This window comes from Heteronotia binoei, chromosome 3 (genome assembly GCF_032191835.1).
Source record: "Heteronotia binoei isolate CCM8104 ecotype False Entrance Well chromosome 3, APGP_CSIRO_Hbin_v1, whole genome shotgun sequence".
NCBI classification, from domain to species: Eukaryota; Metazoa; Chordata; class Lepidosauria; order Squamata; family Gekkonidae; genus Heteronotia; species Heteronotia binoei.
In genome coordinates, this window is record NC_083225.1 from 188,483,854 (window position 1) to 188,509,698 (window position 25,845).

General features: G+C 49.5%; 1 protein-coding gene across 1 annotated transcript in view; it reads right to left on the reverse strand.

Moving 5' to 3' along the window:
* Positions 1–1,243: 1,243 nt before the first annotated feature.
* The window catches only part of RSF1 (remodeling and spacing factor 1), a 42,573-nt gene continuing 17,971 nt past the window's right edge, over positions 1,244–25,845 (reverse strand). The window contains exons 7-12 of the mRNA XM_060235018.1: positions 24,268–24,377; positions 12,309–12,376; positions 11,422–11,629; positions 8,801–9,024; positions 4,177–4,368; positions 1,244–2,121 (exon numbers count right to left, since the gene is read on the reverse strand). Coding sequence (XP_060091001.1) covers positions 1,571–2,121; positions 4,177–4,368; positions 8,801–9,024; positions 11,422–11,629; positions 12,309–12,376; positions 24,268–24,377 — 1,353 coding nt within the window. The 3' untranslated portion in view covers positions 1,244–1,570. The remainder of the gene's footprint in view (positions 2,122–4,176; positions 4,369–8,800; positions 9,025–11,421; positions 11,630–12,308; positions 12,377–24,267; positions 24,378–25,845) is intronic.

Sequence of the window (25,845 nt, forward strand, 5' to 3'; positions counted from 1 at the left end):
GAAGGAAGGAAGGAAAGAATACTGTCTGATTGACAGAGGGGGGATAAATAAAAAGGAAATAGAAAGAAAGAAAGACTGACAGGAAGGAAGGAAGAGAGAGAAAGAAAGAAAGGAAGAAAGCTTGCATCTCGGACATTCTTGTTGTCTATCAGGTGCAACCTCATCTAAAGCAATAGTCACATGATAATTATTAACAGGGCTTTTTTGTAGAAAAAGCACAGCAGGTACTCGTTTGCATATTAGACCACACCCCTTGATGTCACCATTGTTTCACGCGGGGCTTTTTTGTAGGGGAAAATGCCAGCAGGAACTCATTTGCATATCAGGCCACACACCCCTGACACCAAGCCAGCCGGAACTGTGTTCTTGTGCGTTCCGGCTGGGGGAAAAAAAGCCCTGGTTATTAAAAATGCGTGCTCTATGCATATGAAGCGGCCTGCTGACAAGGACACTCAAAAGCAGTACAGCCAGACAGATACTCCTGCGCACGTAAACGCTAGCCTGAAGAGAAACCCTCTGAGAAGAAAAATTGTTTCACCGATAGAACTTCAATTTGAAGTAGATAACAAAGAGCATCGAAGGGGGAAGGGGGTTTCACTCGTGTTCCGCTGTGTCTTAACTCGAGACCAGCGAAAGATAATTCGCTACGAATCCTGACTCCTCTGCAGCCAAACTTGATATTCCCTCCCAACGGTTAACGTTACATGGGTTATAACGAAAAGAACAGCCCGATTTAGGAACTCACCGCTAGCGTGGTGTCAAAAGATCATGACAGAACACTTCTGACTGTACAATAAAAAATTTAAAAGCTGTTTTATTAGGGAATTGTGATTAAAAGATACGAGAGCTTTTTGTCCCCCCCCCCCTTTCTGCGCTTCCTCCGCTTCAGTCCGGCGTGGGTAATTGTCAGGGTTGATCCCGGGCTGCTTTTCAGGAAGGCGATTACTAAAACGAACTATGGTAAATTATCCTACGAGTCACAAAATGCAGCAGTGAAGATCGTTAATTTCTCCCCCTTCCCCTTTAAAACTGCATGTTCAATTGTCATCTAAGTTGTGATCGTTTAAATATAATATATATCTCGTATGAAAAAGTTGGAGCACAAGTGCTTTTCCTGTACCTCCCACCCACCCACCCCACCCCGAATTGTGGGTCCTGGCCAACTTGGAATGCTTTCTTTCCAACCACCCTAACTTTTCTTCCCAGAAGTTTCTGCGCACTCATGAAATAGAAAGTCAAAAAATATACAAATCTCTCATTTACTACAAGGTCTCTGCGTGGATGAAGTTACTCGGGACGAGGGAACTGGATTAAGAAGTGGGGAAGAAGAGAATCGGAAGAGGGGGAATTTTACAGTAATTATCTTCAAAAGAGTTGCAAAAAAGAAGACTGGCCACTTCACGGGAAAACAGGTGGGCGGGAGACCGGAGCTGCAGGACTGGTGAAATTCTGACTGCTAAAAAGTGATACTGTAGTGGAGAGTTTTCTAGGAAAAATAAAACACCTTTTAATAACTGGCCCGCTGGTATGAGCTACCGTGGAATAAATTAGCACAAAAAAAATGGAAGTCTTATAACTGTTCACTGTTACAGACGTAATCGACGAGGTCCGTCACTCGCAAAAGTTCGTCCTCGTCTTCCTCCGGCCCTACCGCCTCCTGGCCCCCGCTCGTCCCATTGGGCGCTAAGCTGGCATTGGCTGTGCTGTCCTTGGGGGTGGGCATCTTCTCGCCTGGCTTGCCAATCAAGTTCTCGATTGTTTTCCCCGGGCTCTGCCCATTGGCGGAAGGCAAATCCACCAGACTGTAGTCCAATGGGCTTTCAACTTTCCCGACGTTATCGAAGTCGTCATCCTCGTCGCTTTCTATCCGGTAGCAGGGCTTCTTGGGGACGTCTTGGGGCACGTGAGGTGCCAAGGGCTTGCTGGGGGGCGTTGGCTTGTCAGCGTCGCTGTTGTCTTCGTCGTCTGTTTCGATCCGATTCAGCCGCTTCCGGATGGGCCGCCCGTCCTCATCCCCGTCGTCCTCGGAGTACTTGTCCATGCTGTGGCTGCGCTTCCGGATGGGCCTCTTGGACGCCCTGGCTGGCTTGTCGTCTTCAGAGTCCTTGGCCAGGTAGCTCTCTGCAATAAGCAGCAGACTTAGAGCCATTAACATCGTCTGGAGACAAGCGGCAGCCACAACTGTATTACTTCCATCCTTACATAGCCCAAATCCTATACCAGCGGTGGCCAAACTGTGGCTCAGGAGCAGACCCGTAGCCAGAAAATTTTAGTTGGGGGGGGGGGGGGCGCCCAGGGAATAAAATTTCAGGTGGAGGGACCCGCCGCTCTTGCGGCCCCTGCTCTCTCCGCCACCGCCGCTCTGGCGCCTCCGTGAGCCCTGCCGCTCTGGCAGCCCTGCCTCTCTCCGCCGCGCCTCCCCCCTCCCACTCACCTGGTGAAGTCCCCCAGATTCTTTCGAGGCCGCCTCCTCCCTCTCAACTAAATAAAACACCTTTTAATAACTGGCCCGCTGGCATGAGCTACTGTGGAATAAATTAGCCCAATTAGCAGGAAAAGCGGCACAGAGGTCAGGCAGCTTCTCTGCCGGCTTCCCGGCGCTTTCAGCAAGTTCAGTGCTGGGGTAGTGGCAGGGGGGGGGCGCTTTTTTAGCAGGCCACTGTCCTTCCTGCTGCCCAGCACTGAACTTGCCGAGAGTGCCAGAAAGCTGGCAGAGGAGCCGCCGGCCTCTGTGCCACTTTTCCCGCCGATCAGGTGAACTTGCTGAGAGTGCAGCAAAGGGACGGCAAAGGGGGTGGAGGCTGCCAGAGCGGCAGGGAGCAGCAACGGAGAGAGCAGGGGCCGTGAGAGTGTGGGGAGGGGCCATATAAGTGGAAGGGAGGTTTGGATGGAGCGGCCTGGCCCCCCGGCCCCCCTCCCCATAGCTATGGGCCTTTTCAGGAGCCACATGTGGTTCCTTTCACACATATTGTGTGGCTCTTGAAGCCCCCGACTGCCCTCCTGGCTGGCTTGGAAAAGGCATTTCTCTCTTTAAATCATTTCTACAAGCCAAGCTGGCCAGCAGCTTGGAGAATGCGTTTAAAGTTAAAGTTGCTTTCTTTCTCCCCCTCCCTCCCCCTCATCTATTTCCCTTCCTTCCTCCCTCCGGCTCTCAAACCCTGAGGCTCGTGTCTTGCGGCTCTCAGACATCTGACATTTATTCTATATGGCTCTTCTGTTAAGCAGATTTGGCCGCCCCTGTTCTATACCAAGGGTGGTCAAACTTCCTTAACATAAAGAGGCACAAAGAATAAATGTCAGATGTTTGAGAGCCACAAGGCATGAAGATCAGATGAGGGAAGGGAGGGGAGGGGAGGGAGGAGCATTCTCCAAGCTACTTGGAGAGGTGATTTAAAGAAACAAATGTCTTCTCTAAGCTGGCCGATGGGGCAGTGGCGGCTTTGAGAGCCACAAAATTGTGTGAAAGCGCCACATGTGGCTCCTATAATAATAATAATAATAATAATAATAATAATAATAAATTTTATTTATATCCCGCCCTCCCCGCCTAGGCAGGCTCAGGGCGGCTAACAGCAAGTTCAATAAAATTATACAATATATAATAAGTTTAAAACAGCTTTTAAATTGTACAATAATTTAAAACAACAATATCTAAAACCAGTTCCAGTTGTCTAAGCCATTCCATAATTTAACAGCGGCGGTGATGTTCCTGATGTTATTCTGTGCATTTATATAAGCCACAGTTTGGCCACCCCTGTTCTATACACATTAAAGAACTAGCTGCTCATAACCTGAAGAAAAATAGGGACCGAAAGGAGTCAAAGCTGTCCTCTAAAACCACCCAGCATGCTTCTTAGAAGAGGAGAGAGCAAAGCGATGGTGTGGCGGGTAACTAGAGGACTGATTCCGAATCTTCGCACGTCTGAGCATTACAACATTCAACAGGCCTCTCCTCTTAATTTCTAAAAATCCCCACAAAAATCGCTCACCTCTTCAGATAATGACAAACTATCTTGCCACAAATTTTCTTAACTTTTGATGGTGCTACTGGGGCTCTTGCTCTTTTCTACTGCATAAATGAAACCTTACCGGGGTACTCAACAGTACTTGATGTTACCCCTCTCCCCCTCGATAAACTCTACGGGGCGCACGCAGGGAGCGACCTCTTTCTTTTACCTTCGCTATCCGAACTGGAGAGTCTGTGCTTATGGACTCTTCTCAGCTCCTTCCCGTATCGGAAGCTCTTCTGGGAGCCGTCGCTTTCGGAATCCTCCTTATAGTTGACTTGTCTCTTCTGGTTCCGCCGAGATCTCCTCCGCCTGGACTCCAGATAATCCTCGTCGCTGTATTCTGAAGAAGCTTCGCTCTCTGATTGGTGGAGGGGCGGGGGGAAGGGGGGAGAGAAAGAGAGAGAACCGCACAAGTTAACTCCCCAAATCAATAACTTTTTGGTTCATGCAGTAACCGCAGTAAGAATAGTATATGCGAAATGGTGGAAAATGCAAAAAATACCTAAACAAGAAGACTTTGTTCAGAAACTTTTAGAGATGGAAGAAATGGACATGCTTTCTACGAAACTAAGAAGAATTAGAATTGCAGATTTATACCCCACCCTTCTCTCTGAATCAGAGACTCAGAGCGGCTTACAATCTCCTATTCTTCTCCCCCACAACAGACACCCTGTGAGGTGGGTGGGACTGAGACACCTCTGCCAGAGCTAATGGCTAACCCAAGGCCATTTCAGCAGGTGCAAGTGGAGGAGTGGAGAATCAAACCCGGATCTTCCAGATAATAGTCTATGCACTTAACCACTACACCAAACTGGCTAAGAGAAGGAGATATTCAAGATAGTAAGACGATTTGGCAGCCACTGTATGATTGGGTTGGGCGTAATGTGAGCTCGGAATAATTATGCGGTAATGCATTTGTATGTAAGAATATAGTCTAAGAGGGTAATACCGCATAGTGTACCGCATAAGATAAAATCTTGAGAGGTGCAATGATAAGAGATGTGTAAATGTGAGCCAAACGATAAAATTATAAAGTGATGGAATGACATGAGACGGGGTGGCCCACGGTAGCTGTCCAGATCTTTGCCTTCAGCTCCCATCAGCCCCAGCCAGCGTGGCTAATGGTTGGGGCTGATGGGAGTTGTAGGCAAAAAACATCTGGAGAGCTGCCGCTGGCCACCCCTGACATAAGCGATGAACAGAAGATATAAATCGTAAATGATATCCAGGTTGTGAGTTAGCAGGATTAGATATTTTGCAAAAAGAAATGAAATGTAAATGGAAGAGATATTTGCTCTCCCCCTCCAACCCTAATTTCCCCGCATCCCTTTCAATTGGTCCTTCCCTCCTTTCCCCTTTCTCTTATATGAAATCTAATAAAACTTTTAATTAAAAAAAAAAAGAAGTCTGTGCAACAGAAACTCTGCTGTGCAGACGACGCCTCTGTTCAGAGGGAGCCCTCTCTCCGAGGAAAAATATAGCCGTTCTCTACCAGAGGGGTAAGGCGCTCTTCCCTTTGGGAAAACACTCTTTACTGAGTCTTTGGATAGAAACTGACAGCTGGCTGCTGGGGACGGGGGCTCAACCCAGCATAGTATCCAGTTTCCAAATAAGTTTGGTTCCCACCGGGTCTCAGCGAGAAAAAAAAAACTGGCCCGGAGACAAATGACGGCCACTTCCTCGACAGCCAGCTTGCGATTTTGCCATCTTAAGAATAGAAGACCCCTGCGGAGTTAGACCAATAGTCCCATCTAGTCCAACCTCCTGTCTCACACAGTGGCCAACCAGATCCTCTGGAGGGCCAACAACAGGGCAGAAAGGCCAAGGCCTTCCCAAGAACATAAGAAGAGCCCTGTTGGATCAGACTACTGGTTCATCTAGTCCAGCCTCCTGTCTCACACAGTGGCCAACCAGATCCTCTGGAGGGCCAACAACAGGGCAGAAAGGCCAAGGCCTTCCCAAGAACATAAGAAGAGCCCTGTTGGATCAGACTACTGGTTCATCTAGTCCAGCCTCCTGTCTCACACAGTGGCCAACCAGATCCTCTGGAGGGCCAACAACAGGGCAGAAAGGCCAAGGCCTTCCCAAGAACATCAGAAGAGCCCTGTTGGATCAGACTACTGGTTCATCTAGTCCAGCCTCCTGTCTCACACAGTGGCCAACCAGTTCCTCTGTAGGGCCAACAATAGGGCACAGAGGCTGAGGCCTTCCCCTAAGAAGAACATAAGAAGAGGTCTGCTGGATCAGACCAGTGGTCCATCTAGTCCAGCATCCTGCCTCACACAGTGGCCAACCAGTTCCTCTGGAGGGCCAACAACAGGGCACAGAGGCTGAGGCCTTCTTGTGATAAGCACATAAGAATTGGAGAAGAAGAATTGCAGATTTATACCCCGTCCTTCTCTCTGAATCAGAGACTCAGAGCAGCTTACAATCTCCTATATCTTCTCCCCCGACAACAGACACCCTGTGAGGTGGGTGGGGCTGAGAGGGCTCTCACAGCAGCTGCCCTTTCAAGGACAACCTCTGCCAGAGCTAACCCAAGGCCATTCCAGCAGGTGCAAGTGGAGGAGTGGGGAATCAAACCCGGTTCTCCCAGAAAGAGTCCACGCACTTGCCCACCACACCAAACTGGCTCTGCTCACCAAAGAGCCCTGCTGGATCAAACCAGTGAGGGTCCATCTAGTCCAGCACCCTGTCTCACACAGTGGCCTCAACCAGTTCCTCTGGAGGTCCGACAACAGCGCAGAGAGGCTGAGGCCTTCATCAGAACACAAGAAGAGCCCTGCTGGATCAGGCCAGTGGTCCACCTAGCCAAGAATCCAGCCAAGCACAGAGGCCGAGGCCTTCCCCTGATGGAGACTTCTGATCAACACTTCCTTTAAGCTGTGGAGCAAAAATTCTACTTTGTGAGCTACTGGCATTAAAGTTGTGAGTGAGCGATTTGGCTGCTGCATAAATTAGTTTGCTCGGAGGCTATCCTTCCAGAGGCTAAAAAAAACCCCCTTTGATCTAGCTCACACTTGCTCAGAGGAAACACTGCTCCCAACCCTGGGAGTTAGAGACTGACTGCCTCTGAACTAGGAGGTTTCATCTGGTCCCTGTGGCTAACAGGTGCTGATGACCTTGAATCTGTTTAATCCCCCCTTTAAAGCTGTCTAGGTCTGCGGCTATCACTACGTCCTCTGGCAGCAAATCCCACATTTTCATCATGGGGGAAGGCACCATCCTTCCTGAGGTAAAATAAAAATGTGTGAGCTGGAGGCTAAAAATCTATGAGGTAGCTCACACTGACTCTGCTTAGAAGGAACACTGGTCAGGGGCCATCCTTCCTGAGGTAAAACAAAAATGTGTGAGCTGGAGGCTAAAAATCTGTGAGCTAGCTCATGCTAACTCAGCTTAGAGGGAACACTGCTCAGGCGCTATCCTTCCTGAGGTAAAACAAAAATGTGAGCTGGAGGCTAAAAATCTATGAGGTAGCTCACACTAACTCAGCTTAGAAGGAACACTAGTCAGGGGCCACCCTTCCTGAGGTAAAACAAAAATGTGTGAGCTGGAGGCTAAAAATCTGTGAGCTAGCTCACGCTAACTCAACTTAGAGGGAACACTGCTCAGGAGCCATCCTTCCTGAGGTAAAACAAAAATGTGTGAGCTGGAGGCTAAAAATCTGTGAGGTAGCTCACACTAACTCAGCCTAGAGGGGACACTAGTCAGGGGCCATCCTTCCTGAGGTAAAACAAAAATATGTGAGCTGGAGGCTAAAAATCTGTGAGGTAGCTCACACTAACTCAGCGTAGAGGGAACACTGGTCAGGGGCCATCCTTCCTGAGGTAAAACAAAAATATGTGAGCTGGAGGCTAAAAATCTGTGAGGTAGCTCACACTAACTCAGCGTAGAGGGAACACTGGTCAGGGGCCATCCTTCCTGAGGTAAAACAAAAATATGTGAGCTGGAGGCTAAAAATCTGTGAGGTAGCTCACACTAACTTTCTGCAACCATCAACTGGAAGATCGAAGCCAGGGGTGTCAAACTCCTTTGTTATGAGGGCCAGATCTGACATAAATGAGACCTTGTTGGGCCGGGCCATGTTGGGTCAGGCTGGGCTATGTACCTCTTTAATATTAGATAGCAGATATAAATTTCATAAAGAACACAGACAAGCACATTTTTTTAAAATTTAAAATATGCTTAAAATGTTAGGACTCAGTCTTAAAGATGTTTTCTTTGTATTTCTCCTAAGGGATCCAGGGAACTGGGCAAAAGAAGCTTGGCTCTTTCCTTCCTTCCCCAGGGGACGGGGGGAGGAGCTTCAGCCAATAGAAGGAAGAGAGGCTTGGTTCAGTAGCTCTACTGTGCAACTGAGAGAGAGCCTGGCAAAGCAAAATATCTCTCCCCGCCTCCCTCCCCAAGGGAGGAGCCCCAGCCAATGGAGAAAACAGAGACTTTGCCCTGTAGCTCCTGTGCGATTGAGCAAGCCTTGCAAAGCAAGCTGCAATGCAGAAGGAAGCAAGAGAGAGGGAGAAGGAAGCAGATGACATCCAGTTGCTCGGGGACCTGATTCAGCCCCCACACTGCATGTTTGACACCCCTGATTCTAAGCCAAATCCAGCAGTCTAGCCCTGCAGCTGGTGAGGAGGGAAGGAGAACACTGCGTCATCAAGAGGACTGGCTAGCAGGCCTGGTTTGAGGAGCTGCTGATTCCCTCAGCTGAGGTAGCTCCGTTTTCCCAGAAACGAATTTGGAACACTCAGGCCCTTGGTCTCAGCCACAAGTGGATAGAGGGTCCAACTTACCAGAGTCCCCGCTTACGTTATCCTCAGAGTCCTCCTCTTCGTCATCTTCGGAGTATCGTTTCCTGACTGTTTTCCTCCGCAGCCGCCGGCTTTGTCTCATGGGCCTGGAATGGTGCCGCCGGGGCCGGCGCCGCCCGAACTCGGCGTCGCTCTCATCATTGGACGGCTGATCCTCCTCGCTTTCGTCCACGTTGTCGTCTGAGACGACAAACTCGTCCTGAGACCTGGGAGGGCAGAAGGCCAGTGGGAAACAGCCTTAAAGACAGAGTGTTAAAAAGAGAATCTGATGCGGTCCGAAGAACCCCGCGCCCCTCTCTCCTCTTGGACTATGTCCGGGGCGGACAATCAGTGCTGGATTAAACCTTGTGGTGGCCCCAAGGCAGTCAAAATCTTGGGGGCCCCCTCGCAAGTTATCTCAGAGTCAGAGCACCCGCCCCTCCACCCACAGCCCCCCGCTACAGTCATCTTCTCAAAAGCCCCTTTGACAAAGCTGTGGGGGCGAGGCAGAGAGAGGCAAACTTGGTGACAACGCCAGCAGCAACTGCACCAGGTAAGTTGGGCAAAGAGCGGCTCAGTTGCTGGCTGCGCAATGCAGGCTGGGAGGGCTGCGAGCAGGGGGGAAACCAGGAGGGACAGCTGGCCTGGGGCCCCGAAAGGCATGGAGGCCCACAGGCCAGTGCATACTAGGTCTGATTGTTAAATCCAGCCCTGGGGACAATCTGCAGAAGAGGGAAAGCGAGAAGGCATGGTTTGTTTTCTTTCTTTCTTTCTTTATTTAGTAGGCTTATACTCCGCCTTTTCCCATAAACGGGCTCAAGGCAGATCACAACATATAATAATAACGATTAAAAAAAAACCCCTACCTATCAAAGTTCAAACACCATATTAAAACAAACAGTAAAAACAATAAATAAAACGCATCACCGGCAGACAGGGCACAGCGTATCAGTAACCAGCTGTAGGCCCACCTTAAACGATGGTAATAACAATAAGATAAAGGTAAAGGTAGTCCCCCTGTGCAAGCACCATTCGTTTCCAACTCTAGGGTGACGTTGCTTTCACGACGTTTTCACGGCAGGCTTTTTACAGGGTGGTTTGCCTTTGCCTTCTCCAGTCATCTACACTTTCCCCCCAGCAAGCTGGGGACTCATTTGACAGACCTCGGAAGGAGGGAAGGCTGAGTCAACCATGAGCCGGCTACCTGAAGACCCAGCTTCCGCCGGGGATCAAACTCAGGTCGTGAGCAGAGCCATTTCAGCAGCTGCAAGTGGAAGAGTGGGGGAATCAAACCCAGTTCTCCCAGATAAGAGAGCTATGGCTGACCCAAGGCCATTCCAGCAGCTGCAAGTGGAGGAGTGGGGAATCAAACCCGGTTCTCCCAGAGAAGAGAGCTATGGCTGACCCAAGGCCATTCCAGCAGCTGCAAGTGAAGGAGTGGGGAATCAAACCCACTTCTCCCAGAGAAGAGAGCTATGGCTGACCCAAGGCCATTCCAGCAGCTGCAAGTGAAGGAGTGGGGAATCAAACCCACTTCTCCCAGAGAAGAGAGCTCTGGCTGACCCAAGGCCATTCCAGCAGCTGCAAGTGGAGGAGTGGGGAACCAACCCCACTTCTCCCAGAAAAGAGAGCTATGGCTAACCCAAGGCCATTCCAGCAGCTGCAAGTGGAGGAGAGGGGAACCAACCCCAGTTCTCCCAGATAAGAGAGCTATGGCTGACCCAAGGCCATTCCAGCAGCTGCAAGTGGAGGAGTGGGGAACCAACCCCAGTTCTCCCAGATAAGAGAGCTATGGCTGACCCAAGGCCATTCCAGCAGCTGCAAGTGGAGGAGTGGGGAACCAACCCCAGTTCTCCCAGATAAGAGAGCTATGGCTGACCCAAGACCATTCCCGCAGGTGCAAGTGGAGGAGTGGGGAATCAAACCCGGTTCTCCCACTCAGGAGTCCACACACTTAACCACTACACCAAACTGGCTCTCAATGTGTACCAGATCGTAGTGATCTTCGGGGCACATATGGGGAGAGGCGGTCCCGTAGATAAGTCGATCCCAGGCCATGTAAGGCTTTAAAAGTCAACAGCAACACAGCGCACATTTCATTCTAATGAAGCAGCTACTGAAGCAAAGTCAAAATCAACAAAGCTTCTGAGTTTTCCAGCCAAGACTGGACTCACACACACCCCCCGGCCATCGTAAGAACAGAAGAGAAGCCATGTTGGATCAGGCCAATGGCCCATCCAGTCCAACACTCTGTGTCACATAAGGACATAAGAGAAGCCATGTTGGATCAGGCCAGTGGCCCATCCAGTCCAACACTCTGTGTCACATAAGAACATAAGAGAAGCCATGCTGGATCAGGCCAGTGGCCCATCCAGTCCAACACTCTGTGTCACATAAGGACATAAGAGAAGCCATGTTGGATCAGGCCAATGGCCCATCCAGTCCAACGCTCTGTGTCACATAAGAACATAAGAGAAGCCATGTTGGATCAGGCCAGTGGCCCATCCAGTCCAACACTCTGTGTCACATAAGGACATAAGAGAAGCCATGTTGGATCAGGCCAATGGCCCATCCAGCCCAGCACTTTGTGTAACACGGGGGCCATCACGGTGGGCGATCCTTACCCCTCGCTGATCCGGAACTCGTCCTCGCTCTCCTCCTCGTCCAGGTTGCTGTCGCTGTCCAGGTCGTTCAGCCGCCGCCGTTTCTTGCGGCGGGCAGCAGCAGCCCGGGGAGGCCGCTTGCTTTCCTTTCTTTCTTCCTCGAGGATGGTGGAAATATCCTTGCCGCGATGCCCCGTGATGTTGGACATGTCTTTGCCTCGCCCGCCGCCTGCGTCGGAGGAGACAAAAAGAATTTCCTGTGAAACCCTAGACTTCTCGCTGGCCACTTCTAACCTTCCCACCAAATCTAAGGCAGCCGAGAATGGAGCGGCGCGTTCCTGGAGCTGCAGAGATAGGAGGATGTATCCAGGTCTTTTTTTGTAGCAGGAGCTCCTTTGCATATTAGGCCACACCTCACTGATGTAGCCAATCCTCTAAGAGCCTACAGGGCTCTTCTTACAAGGCCTACTGTAAACTCTTGAATGGATTGGCTGCATCAGGGGGTGTGGCCTAATATGCAAAGGCGCTCCTGCTACAAAAAAAAAGCCCTAGATATCTCTTCCTTTTACATTACAAAACTTAAAAGATCAGCCTTTTAAGCAAGGCCAGATGGGAGAACAGCTTGCAGGTCGTTTCACTTTCTCGCCAAAAGGTCTTCGGGCTGAGCGATGCAGGCTGGCGCAAAGGCGGAGCCGCAGCAGGATCTGAACCCAGATCTTAGCAATCGAGAGTTCAACCAGCGGGAACGTCGACGAGTCGAATTTGGCAAACGAGTGAAATTTTACTTTTTAACTCCCGCAACTGCAATATAAAAGTTTAAATTTCTGCTGCGTTACGATGCAGGACGCCCATCTACCTAGTCAAGTTTACCCATCTGTCCAGTTCCACAGCCGCCCAAGGTGACATACCCCCTCCGTCCGCCTCCTTAATGTCGTCCTCAATTGCTTCATCGATTGCTTCGTCAAATTCATCAAACCTATGAGAGAGAGACAGAGACAGACACACAGAGAGACAGAGAGAAATCTTTAACCAGTTACAATGTGTACCATGATTCAAATATATTTTGAGGAAGGACTGAAGATTCTCAAGGTGCAACCAGAATATTAACCAAATGCTTTGCAGCAGACAAACTGCATAAGAACCTAAGAGAAGCCATGTTGGATCAGGTCAATGGCCCATCCAGTCCAACACTCTGTGTCACACAGTGGCCAAAAAACCAGGTACCATCAGGAGGTCCACCAGTGGGGCCAGGACACTAGATGCCCTCCCATTGTTGCCCCCCCAAGCACCAAGAATACAGAGCATCACTGCCCCTGAGGCATAAGAACACAAGAGAAGCCATGTTGGATCAGGCCAATGGCCCACCCAGTACAACACTCTGTGTCACACAGTGACCAAAATTCAGGTACCCTCAGGAGGTCCACCAGCAGGGACAGAACTCCAGAAGCCCTCCAACTGTTGCCCCCCCAGGCACCAAGAAGACAGGGCATCAATGCACCAAACGTAAGAAAATAAGAGAAGCTATGTTAGATCAGACCAATGTCCCATCCAGTCCAACACTCTGTGTCACACAGTGGCCAAAAAACCAGGTACCATCAGGAGGTCCACCAGTGGGGCCAGGACACTAGAAGCCCTCCCACTGTGGCCCCCCAAGCACCAAGAATACAGAGCATCACTGCCCCTGAGGCATAGGAACACAAGAGAATCCATGTTGGATCAGGCCAGTGGCCCATCCAATCCAACACTCTGTGTCATACAGTGACCAAAACCCATGTGCCCTCAGGAGATCCACCAGCAAGCCAGAACTCTAGAAGCCCTCCAACTGTTGCCACCCCCCAAGCACCAAGAAGACAGGGCATCACTGCCCCAGATGTAAGAACATAACAGAAGCCATGTTAGATCAGAGCAATGGCCCATTCAGTCCAACACTCTGTGTCACACAGTGGCCAAAACAACCAGGCACTATCAGGAGGTCAATCAGTGGGGCCAGGACACTAGAAGCCCTCCCACTGTTGCCCCCCCAAGCACCAAGAATACAGAGCATCACAGGCCCACACACAGAGTTCCATCTATACCTTGCAGCTAACATCCACTGATGGACCTCTGTTCCATATACTTATCCAATCCCCTCTTGAAGCAGTCTATGCTTGTAGCTGCCACCTCCTCCTGTGGCAGTGAATGCCACGTGTTAATCACCCTTTGGATGAAGAAGGACTTCCTTTTGTCCATTCTAACCCAATTGCTCACAAATTTCATTGAGTGCCCATTTTGTCCTTGTATTGTGATAAAGGGAATTTTGGTTTAGCGTTTACACAGAAGGGGAGGGAGATACTGGCCCCTCTCCACATCCTGACTTGCTCTGCTTTCTACTACAAAGTATGTGAAGTGTTTCCAGCACGGAAAGAGCTATGCAAGCTCAAAGGATTGTTGTTGTTGTTATAAAACAGAAAACCGCACATCTTCATAGCTTTCCCATCAGAGACTAGAAAACCAGTCCAAATGTTTGCAGAATGAAGTTTCGTTCACGTTGCTTTAATACTGATCTGTTTACTTGCTCTTTTAATTTAATGTAAATATTCTGGGCCCAAAATTCCATACAGGGTTGGATCCAGGCTAAACATTCCAACAGCGGAATTGAATCCTCCTGCTCCCCACCAATACTTCCTCTAAGCCAGGGGTGCTGAACATACCTCCCGGGGGTCGAATTAGGCCCCCGAAGGGCTCCTATCAGGCCCCCAAGCAACTGCTGTCATCTGCTTCCTTCTCCCTCTCTCTTGCTTCCTTCTGCATAACAGCTTGCTTTGCCAGGCTCCCTCAATTGCACAGGAGCTACAGAGCGAAACCTCTATTTTCTCCATTGAATGAGGCTCCTCCCTTGGGGGGGGGGAGGCAGAGCTTGCTTTGCCAGGCTCTCTCAATCGCACAGGAGCTACAGAGCGAAACCTCTATTTTCTCCATTGAATGAGGCTCCTCCCTTTGGGGGGAGGGGGGGAGGCAGAGCTTGCTTTCCCAGGCTCTCTCAATCGCACAGGAGCTACAGAGCGAAACCTCTATTTTCTCCATTGAATGAGGCTTCTCCCTTTGGGGGGAGGGGGGGAGGCAGAGCTTGCTTTGCCAGGCTCTCTCAATTGCACAGCAGAGCTACTGAGCTAAGCCTCTCTTCCTTCTGTTGGCTGAGGCTCCTCCCCCTCCTGGTCCCCTGGGGAAGGAAGGAAAGAGCCAGAGCTTCCTTTGCCCAGTTCCCTGGATCCCATGGGAGAAATATAAAGAAAGCACCTTTAAGACCAACGAGTGCTAATGTTTTTATATTTTAAGGGTTTTTATATATATATTGTGTTTGTCTGTGTCCTTTATAACATTTATAATCTTAATCTTAAATAGGAACACATACAACTTGGCCCAACATGCCCCGGCTTGACAAGGTTTCATTTATATCCGGCCCTCAAGTTTGACACCCCTGCTCTTAGCTGTGGAGTCTTAAAAGTAAAAATTTAACTTTGTGAGCTACTATCATTAAAGTCATAAGCAAGCAATTTGGCTGCTGTACAAATTAGCTTGCTCCGGGGCCATCCTTCCTGAGCTGACAAAAATGTGTGAGCTGGAGGCTAAACAACGGTGAGCTAGCTCACAGGGCTACCTTTGACTCTGACTTGGAAACTGCAGCTGGTGCAGAACGCGGCAGTGCGGCTGTTAACGGGGCTCCCTCGATGGGAGCACATTCAAACGGTGCCGAAAGAGCTGCACTGGCAGCCTATTGTACACTGAATCTGCTTCAAAGCGTTGGTATTGACCTTTAAAGCCCTATATGGCCAAGGACCCGTCTATCTAAGGGGCCGCCTTTCCCCATATATACCCCAGAGAGCACTGCATTCAGGAAGTCATAGAATCATAGAGTTGGAAGGGACCTCTAGAGTCATCTAGACCAACCCCCTGCACAATACAGGAAACTCACAAACACCTCCCCCAAAATTCACAGGATCTTCGTTGCTGTCAGATGGCCATCTAGCCTCTGTTTAAAAACCTCCAAGGAAGGAGAGCCCACCACCTCCCAAGGGAGCCTGTTCCACTGAGGAATTGCTCTAACTGTCAGGAAGTTCTTCCTCATGTTGAGCCGGAAACTCTTTTGATTTAATTTCAACCCATTGGTTCTGGTCCTACCTTCTGGGGCCACAGAAAATAATTCCACACTATCCTCTATAGGACAGCCCTTCAAGTACTCAAAGATGGTGATCATATCAGCTCTCAGCCGCCTCCTCTCCCAGCTCCTTCAACCTTTCCTCATAAGACTTGGTCTCCAGACCCCTCACCATCTTCACTGCCCTCCTCTGGATCCGTTCCAGCTTGCCTATATCCTTCTTAAAATGTGGCGCCCAAAACTGAACACAAGACTCCAGGTGAGGTCTTACCAGAGCAGAGTAAAGCGATACCATCACATCACGTGATCTGGACACTAGACTTCTGTTGATACAACCCAAAACTGCATTTGCCTTTTTAGCCACCGCATCACAAGTCAACATCTGTTATCAATCCCCGGACCAAGGGAGGCCAGATTATGCTCTACACGGGCAAGGGTCTTCTCTGTGGCAGCCTCTAATCTATTCAACACACTTCCAGAGGACAGGAGAGCCCTGCAGGATCTCTCCCAATTCCACAGGGCCTGCAAAACCGACCTTTTCAGGCAGACCTACAGTAACAAATGCATTACTGCCACTAGTATGTCGCTGAATACTACCATCCATCTATAAGACACCAAAGAGAGCAATACAGAGAATTAAGAACTATAATGAAGCTGGACCGCCTATGTAAGAAATTTTACAGCACCGTTTTTAAGTTTTTAAAATATAAATTGTTATATGTGTTTTGATTTTATAACCATAGGGTATTGTTATTGCGGATTGTGACTGTGTGAACCGCCCAGAGTCCGTGTGGAGTGGGCAGCATACAAATTTAAGGTAAATAAATAAAATAAATAGTTCGCACTAACTTGCCTTACGGGGGACACTGCTCCCCCACCCATCTGCTGCTGCACCAATTTATTTATTTATTTTTCGCATTTATATCCCGCAGCAGGCTCAGGGCGGCTAACAGCATCATTAAATATCCACAATAAAACAATAAAACCATAAAGCAATAAAAACAATTACAGTCAGATCAATTAAAATTAACAATTACACTTTAAATATCGGAGTGGAGGGCGGGATATAAATCCAATATCATCTTGAACATATGAACATATGAAGCTGCCTTCTACTGAATCAGACCTTTGGTCCATCAAAGTCAGTATTGTCTTCTCAGACTGGCAGCGGCTCTCCAGGGTCTCAAGCTGAGGCTTTTCACACCTATTTGCCTGGACCCTTTTTTGGAGATGCCAGGGATTGAACCTGGGACCTTCTGCTTCCCAAGCAGATGCTCTGCCACTGAGCCATCGTCCCTCCCCTCCATCTTCTTCTTCTTCTAAATATTGAACAGATTTTTAAAAAAGTTTTGGTGCTAAGTTCCGTACCATGATGTTAAGCAGCTCTGTACTTTGGTTGAAGGCTATTCGAAAAAGTGTTGTTTGACAAGCCTTGCGGAATTGGGCAAGGTCCCACAGGGAGTTGGTTCCACCAGTGGAGGGCAGCAATAGAGAAGGCTCGTTCTCTGGTAGCCTTCAATCTCGCCTCCCTCGGCCCAGGGATTTCGAATAGATTTTGTGATCCAGATCTCAGTACCCTCTGGGGAATATGTGGGGAGAGACAGTCCCTAAGGTAGACAGGACCTCGGCCATATAGGGCTTTAAAGGTAATAACCAGCACCTTGTAGCAAATCCGGAATACTATTGGCAGCCAATGCAGTCTCCGCAGCCCCGGCTGCACATGATCCCGAATAGAGAGACCCAGTAACAGCCTGGCTGCAGCATTCTGCACCAGCTGCGGCTTCCGGATTCGAGACATGGGCAGCCCCATGTAGAGGGCATTACAGTAGTCTAGTCTCGAGGTGACCGTAGCATGAATCACTCTACACAAAACACTTCTCTGGGGGGGGGGGGCTCAGGGGACACCGAGGATTGACCTGAGGGAAATCAGTGGAAATTAAGAACATAAGAGAAGCTGTGTTGGAACAGGCCAAAGGCCCATCCAGTCCAACACTCTGTGTCACACAGTGACCAAAAAAACAGGTACCACCAGGAGGTCCACTGGTGCAGCCAGGACACTAGAAGTCCTCCCACTGCGGCCCCCCTGAAGCACCTAGAATACAGAGCATCACTGCCCCAGACATAAGAACATAAGAGAAGCCATCTTGGGTAAGGCCAATGGCCCATCCAGTCCAACACTCTGTGTCACATAAGAGAAGCCATGTTGGATCAGGCCAGTGGCCCATCCAGTCCAACACTCTGTGTCACACAGGGGCCAAAAAACCCCAAGTGCCATCAGGAGGTCCATCAGTGGGGCCAGGACACTAGAAGCCCTTCCACTGTGCCCCCCCCCCCGAAGCACATAGGATACAGAGCATCACTGCCCCAGACAGAGAGTTCCATCTATTCTGTGTGGCTAGTAGCCACTGATGGACCTCTGCTCCAGATGTTGATCCAATCCTCTCTTGAAGCTGGCTATGCTTACAGCCACCACCAATTTCAATTGCCAATTTAGCCAGGATCCCACCCACTGGCAGCAGTGGTACAGGCGGAGGGGGAAGGGAAAGAAAATGAGAGAAAATCCCAATTTCCTCAATCATCCACCATATAGTTTCCAAGTAACATTTTCAAACCTCCTTCCCTGCAGACAGCATCTCCGAAGCATTATCATCGTACGCTATTTTTGCTTGAAATTTTGATCAGACTCCCTGAGCCTTTTATAGCGCACACAAGCAACAATAAGAAAATATCTGAATTATTTCCCACCCTATACTCTGAATCTCAGAGTTTCAGAGCGGTCACAATCTCCTTTACCTCCCCTCTCCCCCCCCCCCACAACAGACACCCTGTGAGGTGGGTAGGGCTGAGAGAGCTCTTACAGCAGCTGCCCTTACAAGGACAACTCCTACAAGAGCTATGGCTGACCCAAGGTCATTCCAGCAGGTCATTCCAACTGGCTCTCAAGCAGAGCCAAGTGACCTTAACAATTTTTAGGTACGGAAATCCGGGCGGTTAATTGCTCTGTTGCTTGGGAAATCATCTTAGCGCAGGGAGCTATCACACACACTAAATAATGCACTCTCCATCCACTTTCAATGCAGTTTGCAACTGGATTTTACTGCATGAAATGGCAAAATCAAGATATGTTTAGCCTTCTCTTGGCCTCAGCTGTGAGTCAGTCAGATTTTAGCACCCCCCACCCCCACCCCACAACATTTTGCAGGGTTGTATAGAACGCAGACGGTTTCTGGAAGCATCCAGAGAGCAGCTGGGTGTTCTTTTTTCCAAAAGAAGATCCTGTGAATTTAGGGGGAGGGATTTGTGGGTTTCCTGCATTGTGCACCGGGTTGGACTAGATGACCCTGGAGGTCCCTTCCAACTCTACGATTCTATGATCCTCCCAGATTAAGAGTCCGCACACTTCACCACTACACCTAACCGGCTCTCAAGAAGCGCAAACTGACCTTAACAATTTCTAGGTACGGAAATCCGGGCGGTGACTATGCCCTTCTGTTATTTTCTCCCCCTTATCTTTTGCAAAAAGAACACCCAGCTTCTCTCTGGACACTTCCAGAAGCAACCTGCATTCTATACAACCCTGCAAAATGTTGAGGGGGGTGCGGGGAGTGCATATTCAATCATTGCTAAAATCTGACTGACTCACAGCTGAAGCCAAGAGAGAGCTAAACACATCTTGGGTTTTTTTAAAAAAATCTGTTCAGGTTTGGCTCTGAAGCAGATAAACAAACGAACCCCCACCACCACCACCACCCCCGAATCAAACAAAGAAGATGCAACTAAGACGGGGGGGAGGGGGAATCCATTTCACAGTCCCACTGCTGAGCACAATACGCTGCAAGCATCCTTTCCCCCCGACAAGCCGCACTCCGCACAAAACGCTACGCTTGCAGAACGGCTTTAATCCCCCTCCCGGGAGGACGGTCGGATATCCTCGAGCGAGGAGGCGATTCTGCTGGGTCATCAAGTTTTGTCTCGTCTAGTGGGGGGGGGGGGGACGTGACAACTCGCCTGCGAAATCCGGCCCGCCGCTCCTTGGTAACCGCGGCCTGGCTCGTTGCGCAAGGACGGGCTATCGGCTCGATGCGGTAGCTGGAGTTAATGAAGGTTACCCCGAGCATCGCAAAAATAGCTCGGGGTTTGCCGCTGCGCTGATTTCCAGATAGCTGTGCCAGAAGGAGCGGGGACGCGCACCACCGACCCAGACTTTAAAATGTAATTTGGAAGGAAACCCTGGAGATTAAGGGGGGTAAGGCACATTACACACACGTGTGTGTATCGAAGCTCCGTGCTTTTATTTTTTAATGAAAAGGCATTTCAGGAGGCTGGGATTTTAGCGAAGTAGCCATGCAATGCAGATCCCTCACCCTTTCCCTGCTGGCTGTTTTTCAGACCAAAACTGCCCAGTTCCAGATGCTACATTTACAAGGATAAACATTGCCGTTCTTCCAAGCAGAATTCCAGCCTCTCGCAGCTACTTTTCATTATGAAGAAGAAGAAGACTGCAGATTTACACCCCGCCCTTCTCTCTGAATCAGAGTGGCTTACAATCTCCTATATCTTCTCCCCCCACAACAGACACCCTGTGAGGTGAGTGGGGCTGAGAAAAGAAGAAGAAGACTGCAGATTTATACCCCGCCCTTCTCTCTGAATCAGAGACTCAGAGCGGCTTACAATCTCCTATATCTTCTCCCCCCACAACAGACACCCTGTAAAGTGGGTGGGGCTGAGAGAGCTCTCGCAACAGCTGCCCTTTCAAGGACAACTCGTACAAGAGCTCTGGCTGACCCAAGGCCATTCCAGCAGCAGCAAGTGAAGGAGCCTGGAATCAAACCCGGTTCTTCCAGATAAGAGAGCTCTGGCTAACCCAAGGCCATTCCAGCAGCTGCAAGTGGAGGAGTGGGGAATCAAACCCAATTCTCCCAGATAAGAGTCTGCACACTTAACCACCATGCCAAACTGAGGTAGGACAACTGTTACAACTATGATGATGATGAAGAAGAAGACTGCAGATTTATACCCCACCCTTCTCTCTGAATCAGAGACTCAGAGCAGCTTACAATCTCCTTTACTCACAACAGACACCCTGTGAGGTGGGTGGAGCTAAGAGGGCTCTCACAGTAGCTGCCCTTTCAAGGACAACTCCTATCAGAGCTATGGCTGCCCCAAGGCCATTCCAGCAGATGCAAGTGGAGGAGTGGGGAATCAAACCCGGTTCTCCCAGATAAGCGTCGGCACACTTAACCACTACACCAAACTGGCTCTCAGTAAGTACGTAAGTAAGGGGGTGAAGGAATTTCACCAAAGCATCCTGTTTGGTATGCTTTGTGTTAACGCTTCAAAGACTCAGCCGTCTTCTACTGCCAAAGCACAAATGGTGTGTTAGATGTAAACGCCCAAAAAATGCTGAAGCCACACAGAACAGACAAACGTAAGAAGAGCTCTGATGGATGAGACCAATAGCCCATCTAGTCCAACATCCTGTCTCACACAGGGGCCAACCAGTTCCCTTGGACGGCCAACGACAGGGCACAGAGGATGAGGCCTTCCCCTGACAAGAACACAAGAAGAGTCCTGCTGGACCAGTGGTTCATCTAGTCAAGTCAAGTTCAAAACCTTCAACGTCATAATAAAATAAAAATACAAACGGGATATCAAATTAAGGAAGCAATTAAGACAATGTTACTGAGGAAAATAAATGCTAAAAGCAGAATTAATCAAATACTCATTGCCTTTTAGAACATAAGAGAAGCCATGTTGGAATCAGGCCAATGGCCCATCCAGTCCAACACTCTGTGTCACATAAGAACACAAGAGAAGCCATGTTGGATCAGGCCAATGGCCCATCCAGTCCATTCACTCTGTGTCACTTAAGAACATAAGAGAAGCCATGTTGGATCAGGCCAGTGGCCCATCCATCCAGTCCAACACTCTTTGTCACATAAGAACATAAGAGAAGCCATGTTGGATCAGGCCAATGGCCCATCCAGTCCAACACTCTGTGTCACATCAGAACATAAGAGAAGCCCTGTTGGATCAGGCCAATGGCCCATCCAGTCCAACACTCTGTGTCACATCAGAACATAAGAGAAGCCCTGTTGGATCAGGCCAATGGCCCATCCAGTCCAACACTCTGTGTCACATAAGAACATAAGAGAAGCCATGTTGGATCAGGCCAATGGCCCATCCAGTCCAGCACTCTGTGTCACATAAGAACATAAGAGAAGCCATGTTGGATCAGGCCAATGGCCCATCCAGTCCAGCACTCTGTGTCACATAAGAACATAAGAGAAGCCATGTTGGATCAGGCCAATGGCCCATCCAGTCCAGCACTCTGTGTCACATAAGAACATAAGAGAAGCCATGTTGGATCAGGCCAATGGCCCATCCATCCACTCCAACACTCTGTTATCACACAGTGGCCAATATATACACACACACACACACAGCCACATATTTTCCTAGATATAGAGTAACCCTTATACAGTACAATAGCCAAATACTGAGCCACTAATGCAGTCAAACCGGCAGATTTATCAGCAAGTAAAAACTGGGTAATTCTTTCCGGAGGGCCAGAGAGGTTGGAAATAACAGGATCAAGAAGTTGCTGGCAAATCTTACAAAACATGAGGCAACGGGGAAGAATATGGGTAACTGAATCTGGTTCCAGTAGACAATATTTACATGATCTATTCTCGAAAGGGATTTTATGGTATCTGCCAGTAAGAACAGATGATGGGAAAATCTAGTCCAGCATTTTTCTCCCACAGTGGCCAACCAGTTCCTCTGGAGGGTCAATAACAGGGCAGAGAAGCTGAGGGCTTTCCCTAACATGAAGGACATCGGTAGAGCCTTGCTGGATGAGGTCCACGCAGTCCAGCATCCTGCCTCGCACAGTGGCCAACCAGTTCCTCTGGAGGGTCAACAACAGGGCACAGAGGCTGAGGCCTTCCCCTGATGTCACCTCCTGGATCTGGGATTCAGAGGGTTGGTGCCTCTGAACGTGGAGGTTCCCCTCTGCTTTCAAAGGCGTTTTTCCCCGTGGTCTTCACTACATCCTTCGGCAGTGAAGTCCACATTTTAATTGCTCTCGTTGTAGAGTAGTGTTTCCTCTCGTTCGTCCTGAACCTGCCGCCCATCAGCTCTGTTGGATGCCTTTGAGTTCTAGTCTTTTGGGAGAGGAAGAAAACTTTCTCTTTCTCAGCTCTCACTCCCCCATGCACAATCTTATAAACCTCTCTCATGCCCCCTGCCCTTAGCAATTTCTTTTTTTCTGAACTGCAACGTCCCAGACTCTTCAGCCTCTCCTCCTAGGGAAGGTGCTCCAGCCCCCTAATTGTCCAGGTTGCCTTCCTCTGTACTTTTCCCAGCTCCGCAATGTCCTTTGGGAGAACTGTGCACACTATTCCAAATGAAGCCACACCATAGAGCAATATAGGAGCATTACAACATCAGTCGTTTGAGTCTTAATCCGTAAGAACACAAGAGAAGCCATGTTGGATCAGGTCAATGGCCCATCCAGTCCAACACTCTGTGTCACATAAGAACATAAGAGAAGCCATGTTGAATCAGGTCAATGGCCCATCCAGTCCAACACTCTGTGTCACATAAGAACATAAGATACGCCCTGTTGGATCAGGCCAGTGGCCCATCCAGTCCAACACTCTGTGTCACATAAGAACATAAGAGAAGCCATGTTGGATCAGGCCAATGGCCCATCCAGTCCAACACTGAGTCACATAAGAACATAAGAGAAGCCATGTTGGATCAGGCCAATGGCCCATCCAGTCCAACACTGAGTCACATAAGAACACAAGAGAAGCCATGTTGGATCAGGTCAATGGCCCATCCAGTCTAACGCTCTGTGTCACACTGTGGCCAAAAAAACCAAGTGCCATCAGGAGGTCCACCAGTGGGGCCAGGACACTAGAAGCCCTCCCACTGTTCCCCACCCCCTCCCCCAGCACCAAGAATACAGAGCATCACTACCCCAGACAGAGTTCCATCTATACCCTGCGGCAAATATCCACTGATGGACCTCTGTTCCATATGCTTATCCAATTCCCTCTTGAAGCTGTCTATGCTTGCAGCTGTCACCACCTCCTGTGGCAGTGAACTCCACACGTTAATCACTCTTTGGGTGAAGAAGTACTTCCTTTTATCCGCCCTAACCCGACTGCTCAGCAATTTCATTGCAATTTCAGTTTTCTAATAATCCCGAACGTACAGTTTGCCTTTTCCGCCACAAACAAACCTCCCTTTTCTCCCACCTTGTTTTGTCTCCTCTCCTAGACCTTCACTGGAGCAGACAAAGATGGGTCTGGGGGCCTCTGCATTTTGCTCAGCTGCCAGCACTTTGAAAGGGGAAAAAAGGCTGAGTGGAATCAGTAACTTCCCATTACCGAAAAAACATCATTGCTATCAGACTGAACTGCTTTCCATTTTTGTGATCTGCCTTGAGTCACTGCTGAAAAAGTGGGAAATGTGGGGAGGGACGGTGGCTCAGTGGTAGAGCATCTGCTTGGGAAGCAGAAGGTTCCAGGTTCAAACCATGGCATCTCCAACTAAAAAGGGTCCAGGCGAGTAGGCATGAAAAACCTCAGCTGGAGACTCTGAAGAGCCGCTGCCAGTCTGAGTAGACAAGACTGGCTTTGATGGACCCAGGGTCTGATTCCGTAGAAGGCGGCTTCATTTGTTCATGTGTATGTTCACGATTCCCCACCCCATTCACTTACCTATAGCTTATGCATTTCCTTTGCCGAGTCGACCTCCTTTCGAGCAACTTGACCTTTGATTTTTTGGAATCTTTCTTCTTTTCATCTAGGCCTTCGGGGATTTCTGGCTCCTGTTTCAAAGCCAGACAAAAGGGTTAGGCGCGGCAACATCTGCAGCTGATAGAAAAGCTTCTCTCAGAACGTCTGAGGGAGACCTCCAAAACTTTAATCGGAAACAGCCGGCTGCGGAAAGAGCTGCACAATTCAATTCCCTTTTCTAATAATCCCTAACCTACAGTTTTGCCTTTCTCGCTGCAAATGCACCTCCCTTTTCTGCCATCTTCCATTTTGTTCCCTCTCCTAGACCTTTGCCAGGGCAGGTCAGTTTGGGGCAGTGGTTAAGGGCATGGACTCTTCTCTGGGAGAACCGGGTTTGATTCCCCACTCCTCCACCTGCAGCTGCTGGAATGGCCTTGGGTCAGCCAGAGCTCTCTTCTCTGGGAGAACCGGGGTTGATTCCCCACTCCTCCGCTTGCACCTGCTGGAATGGCCTTGGGTCAGCCATAGCTCTCGCAGAGGTTGTCCTTGAAAGGGCAGCTGCTGTAAGAGCCCTCTCAGCCCCACCCACCTCACAGGGTGTCTGTTGTGGGGGAGAAAGACAAATGAGATTGTGAGCCACTCTGAGATTCAGAGTGAAGGGCAGGATATAAATTCAATATCATCATCATCTTCTTCTTTAAACTTCCCGGGCATCTAGCGTTGACAAAGCCATGCTCTCTAGGCTATAAACCAGGCCTCAGATTTAGCAGGCACTCACAGGAGTGTAGCTCCTGAACCTTTCTGATGGTTCCCCCCCTCTTCCTCCCCACCTACCTTGTCCAATGAATAGTAGCTACAGCTGCATAACAATCCCTGGATTAGGAGAGCAGGCAGGCAGCAGCCACCAGGGGCTTTGCCACGCCCCCAGCAGCCCTCATTAGCCCCTGGAGAAGTCGGCACCACCCTTTCTCCACTTCTGATGTGATTTTGGGCGACAGGTGGCTTGCTGGCCTTTTGACTGTTTGTGTCTGTGGAGGGGATGGCCAAGGAGAGCCCCAAGTGAACGAGGCCTGCTTGCACTGCCTAGGTCTCTAGCCAACCCAAGCAGGCCTCACTTGCCTGGGACTCTCCTTCATTGCATCGGGTTGCTTTTGGCATGGGGGGGGTTGTGTGTGGCATATGCGAATGAATTAAGCTAATGAGCTCCGCCACCTATAAACTATGCTAACACTAAATGCCAGTGTTAAAACACAGGGTTGCAAAGGCATTAAGCAAGATCTCACAAATCTATCTGGGCCAATATTTGTGCTTTCGGTCAGTGAAACCGTCGGCATTATCAAGAGAATCTGAACACTGCCTCTCCCGGGAGCCTGCCTGAGGAGGCGCACAAAAAAGCAAACACCCGACACCAAAAATATTTGACACTTATTTAAAACCCAGCGTTAATATAAAGCAGAGGCGGCCAGCGGTAGCTCTCCAGATGTTGTTTTTTTTGCCTACAACTCCCATCAGCCCCAGCCATCGGCCATGCTGGCTGGGGCTGATGGGGGTTGTAGGCAA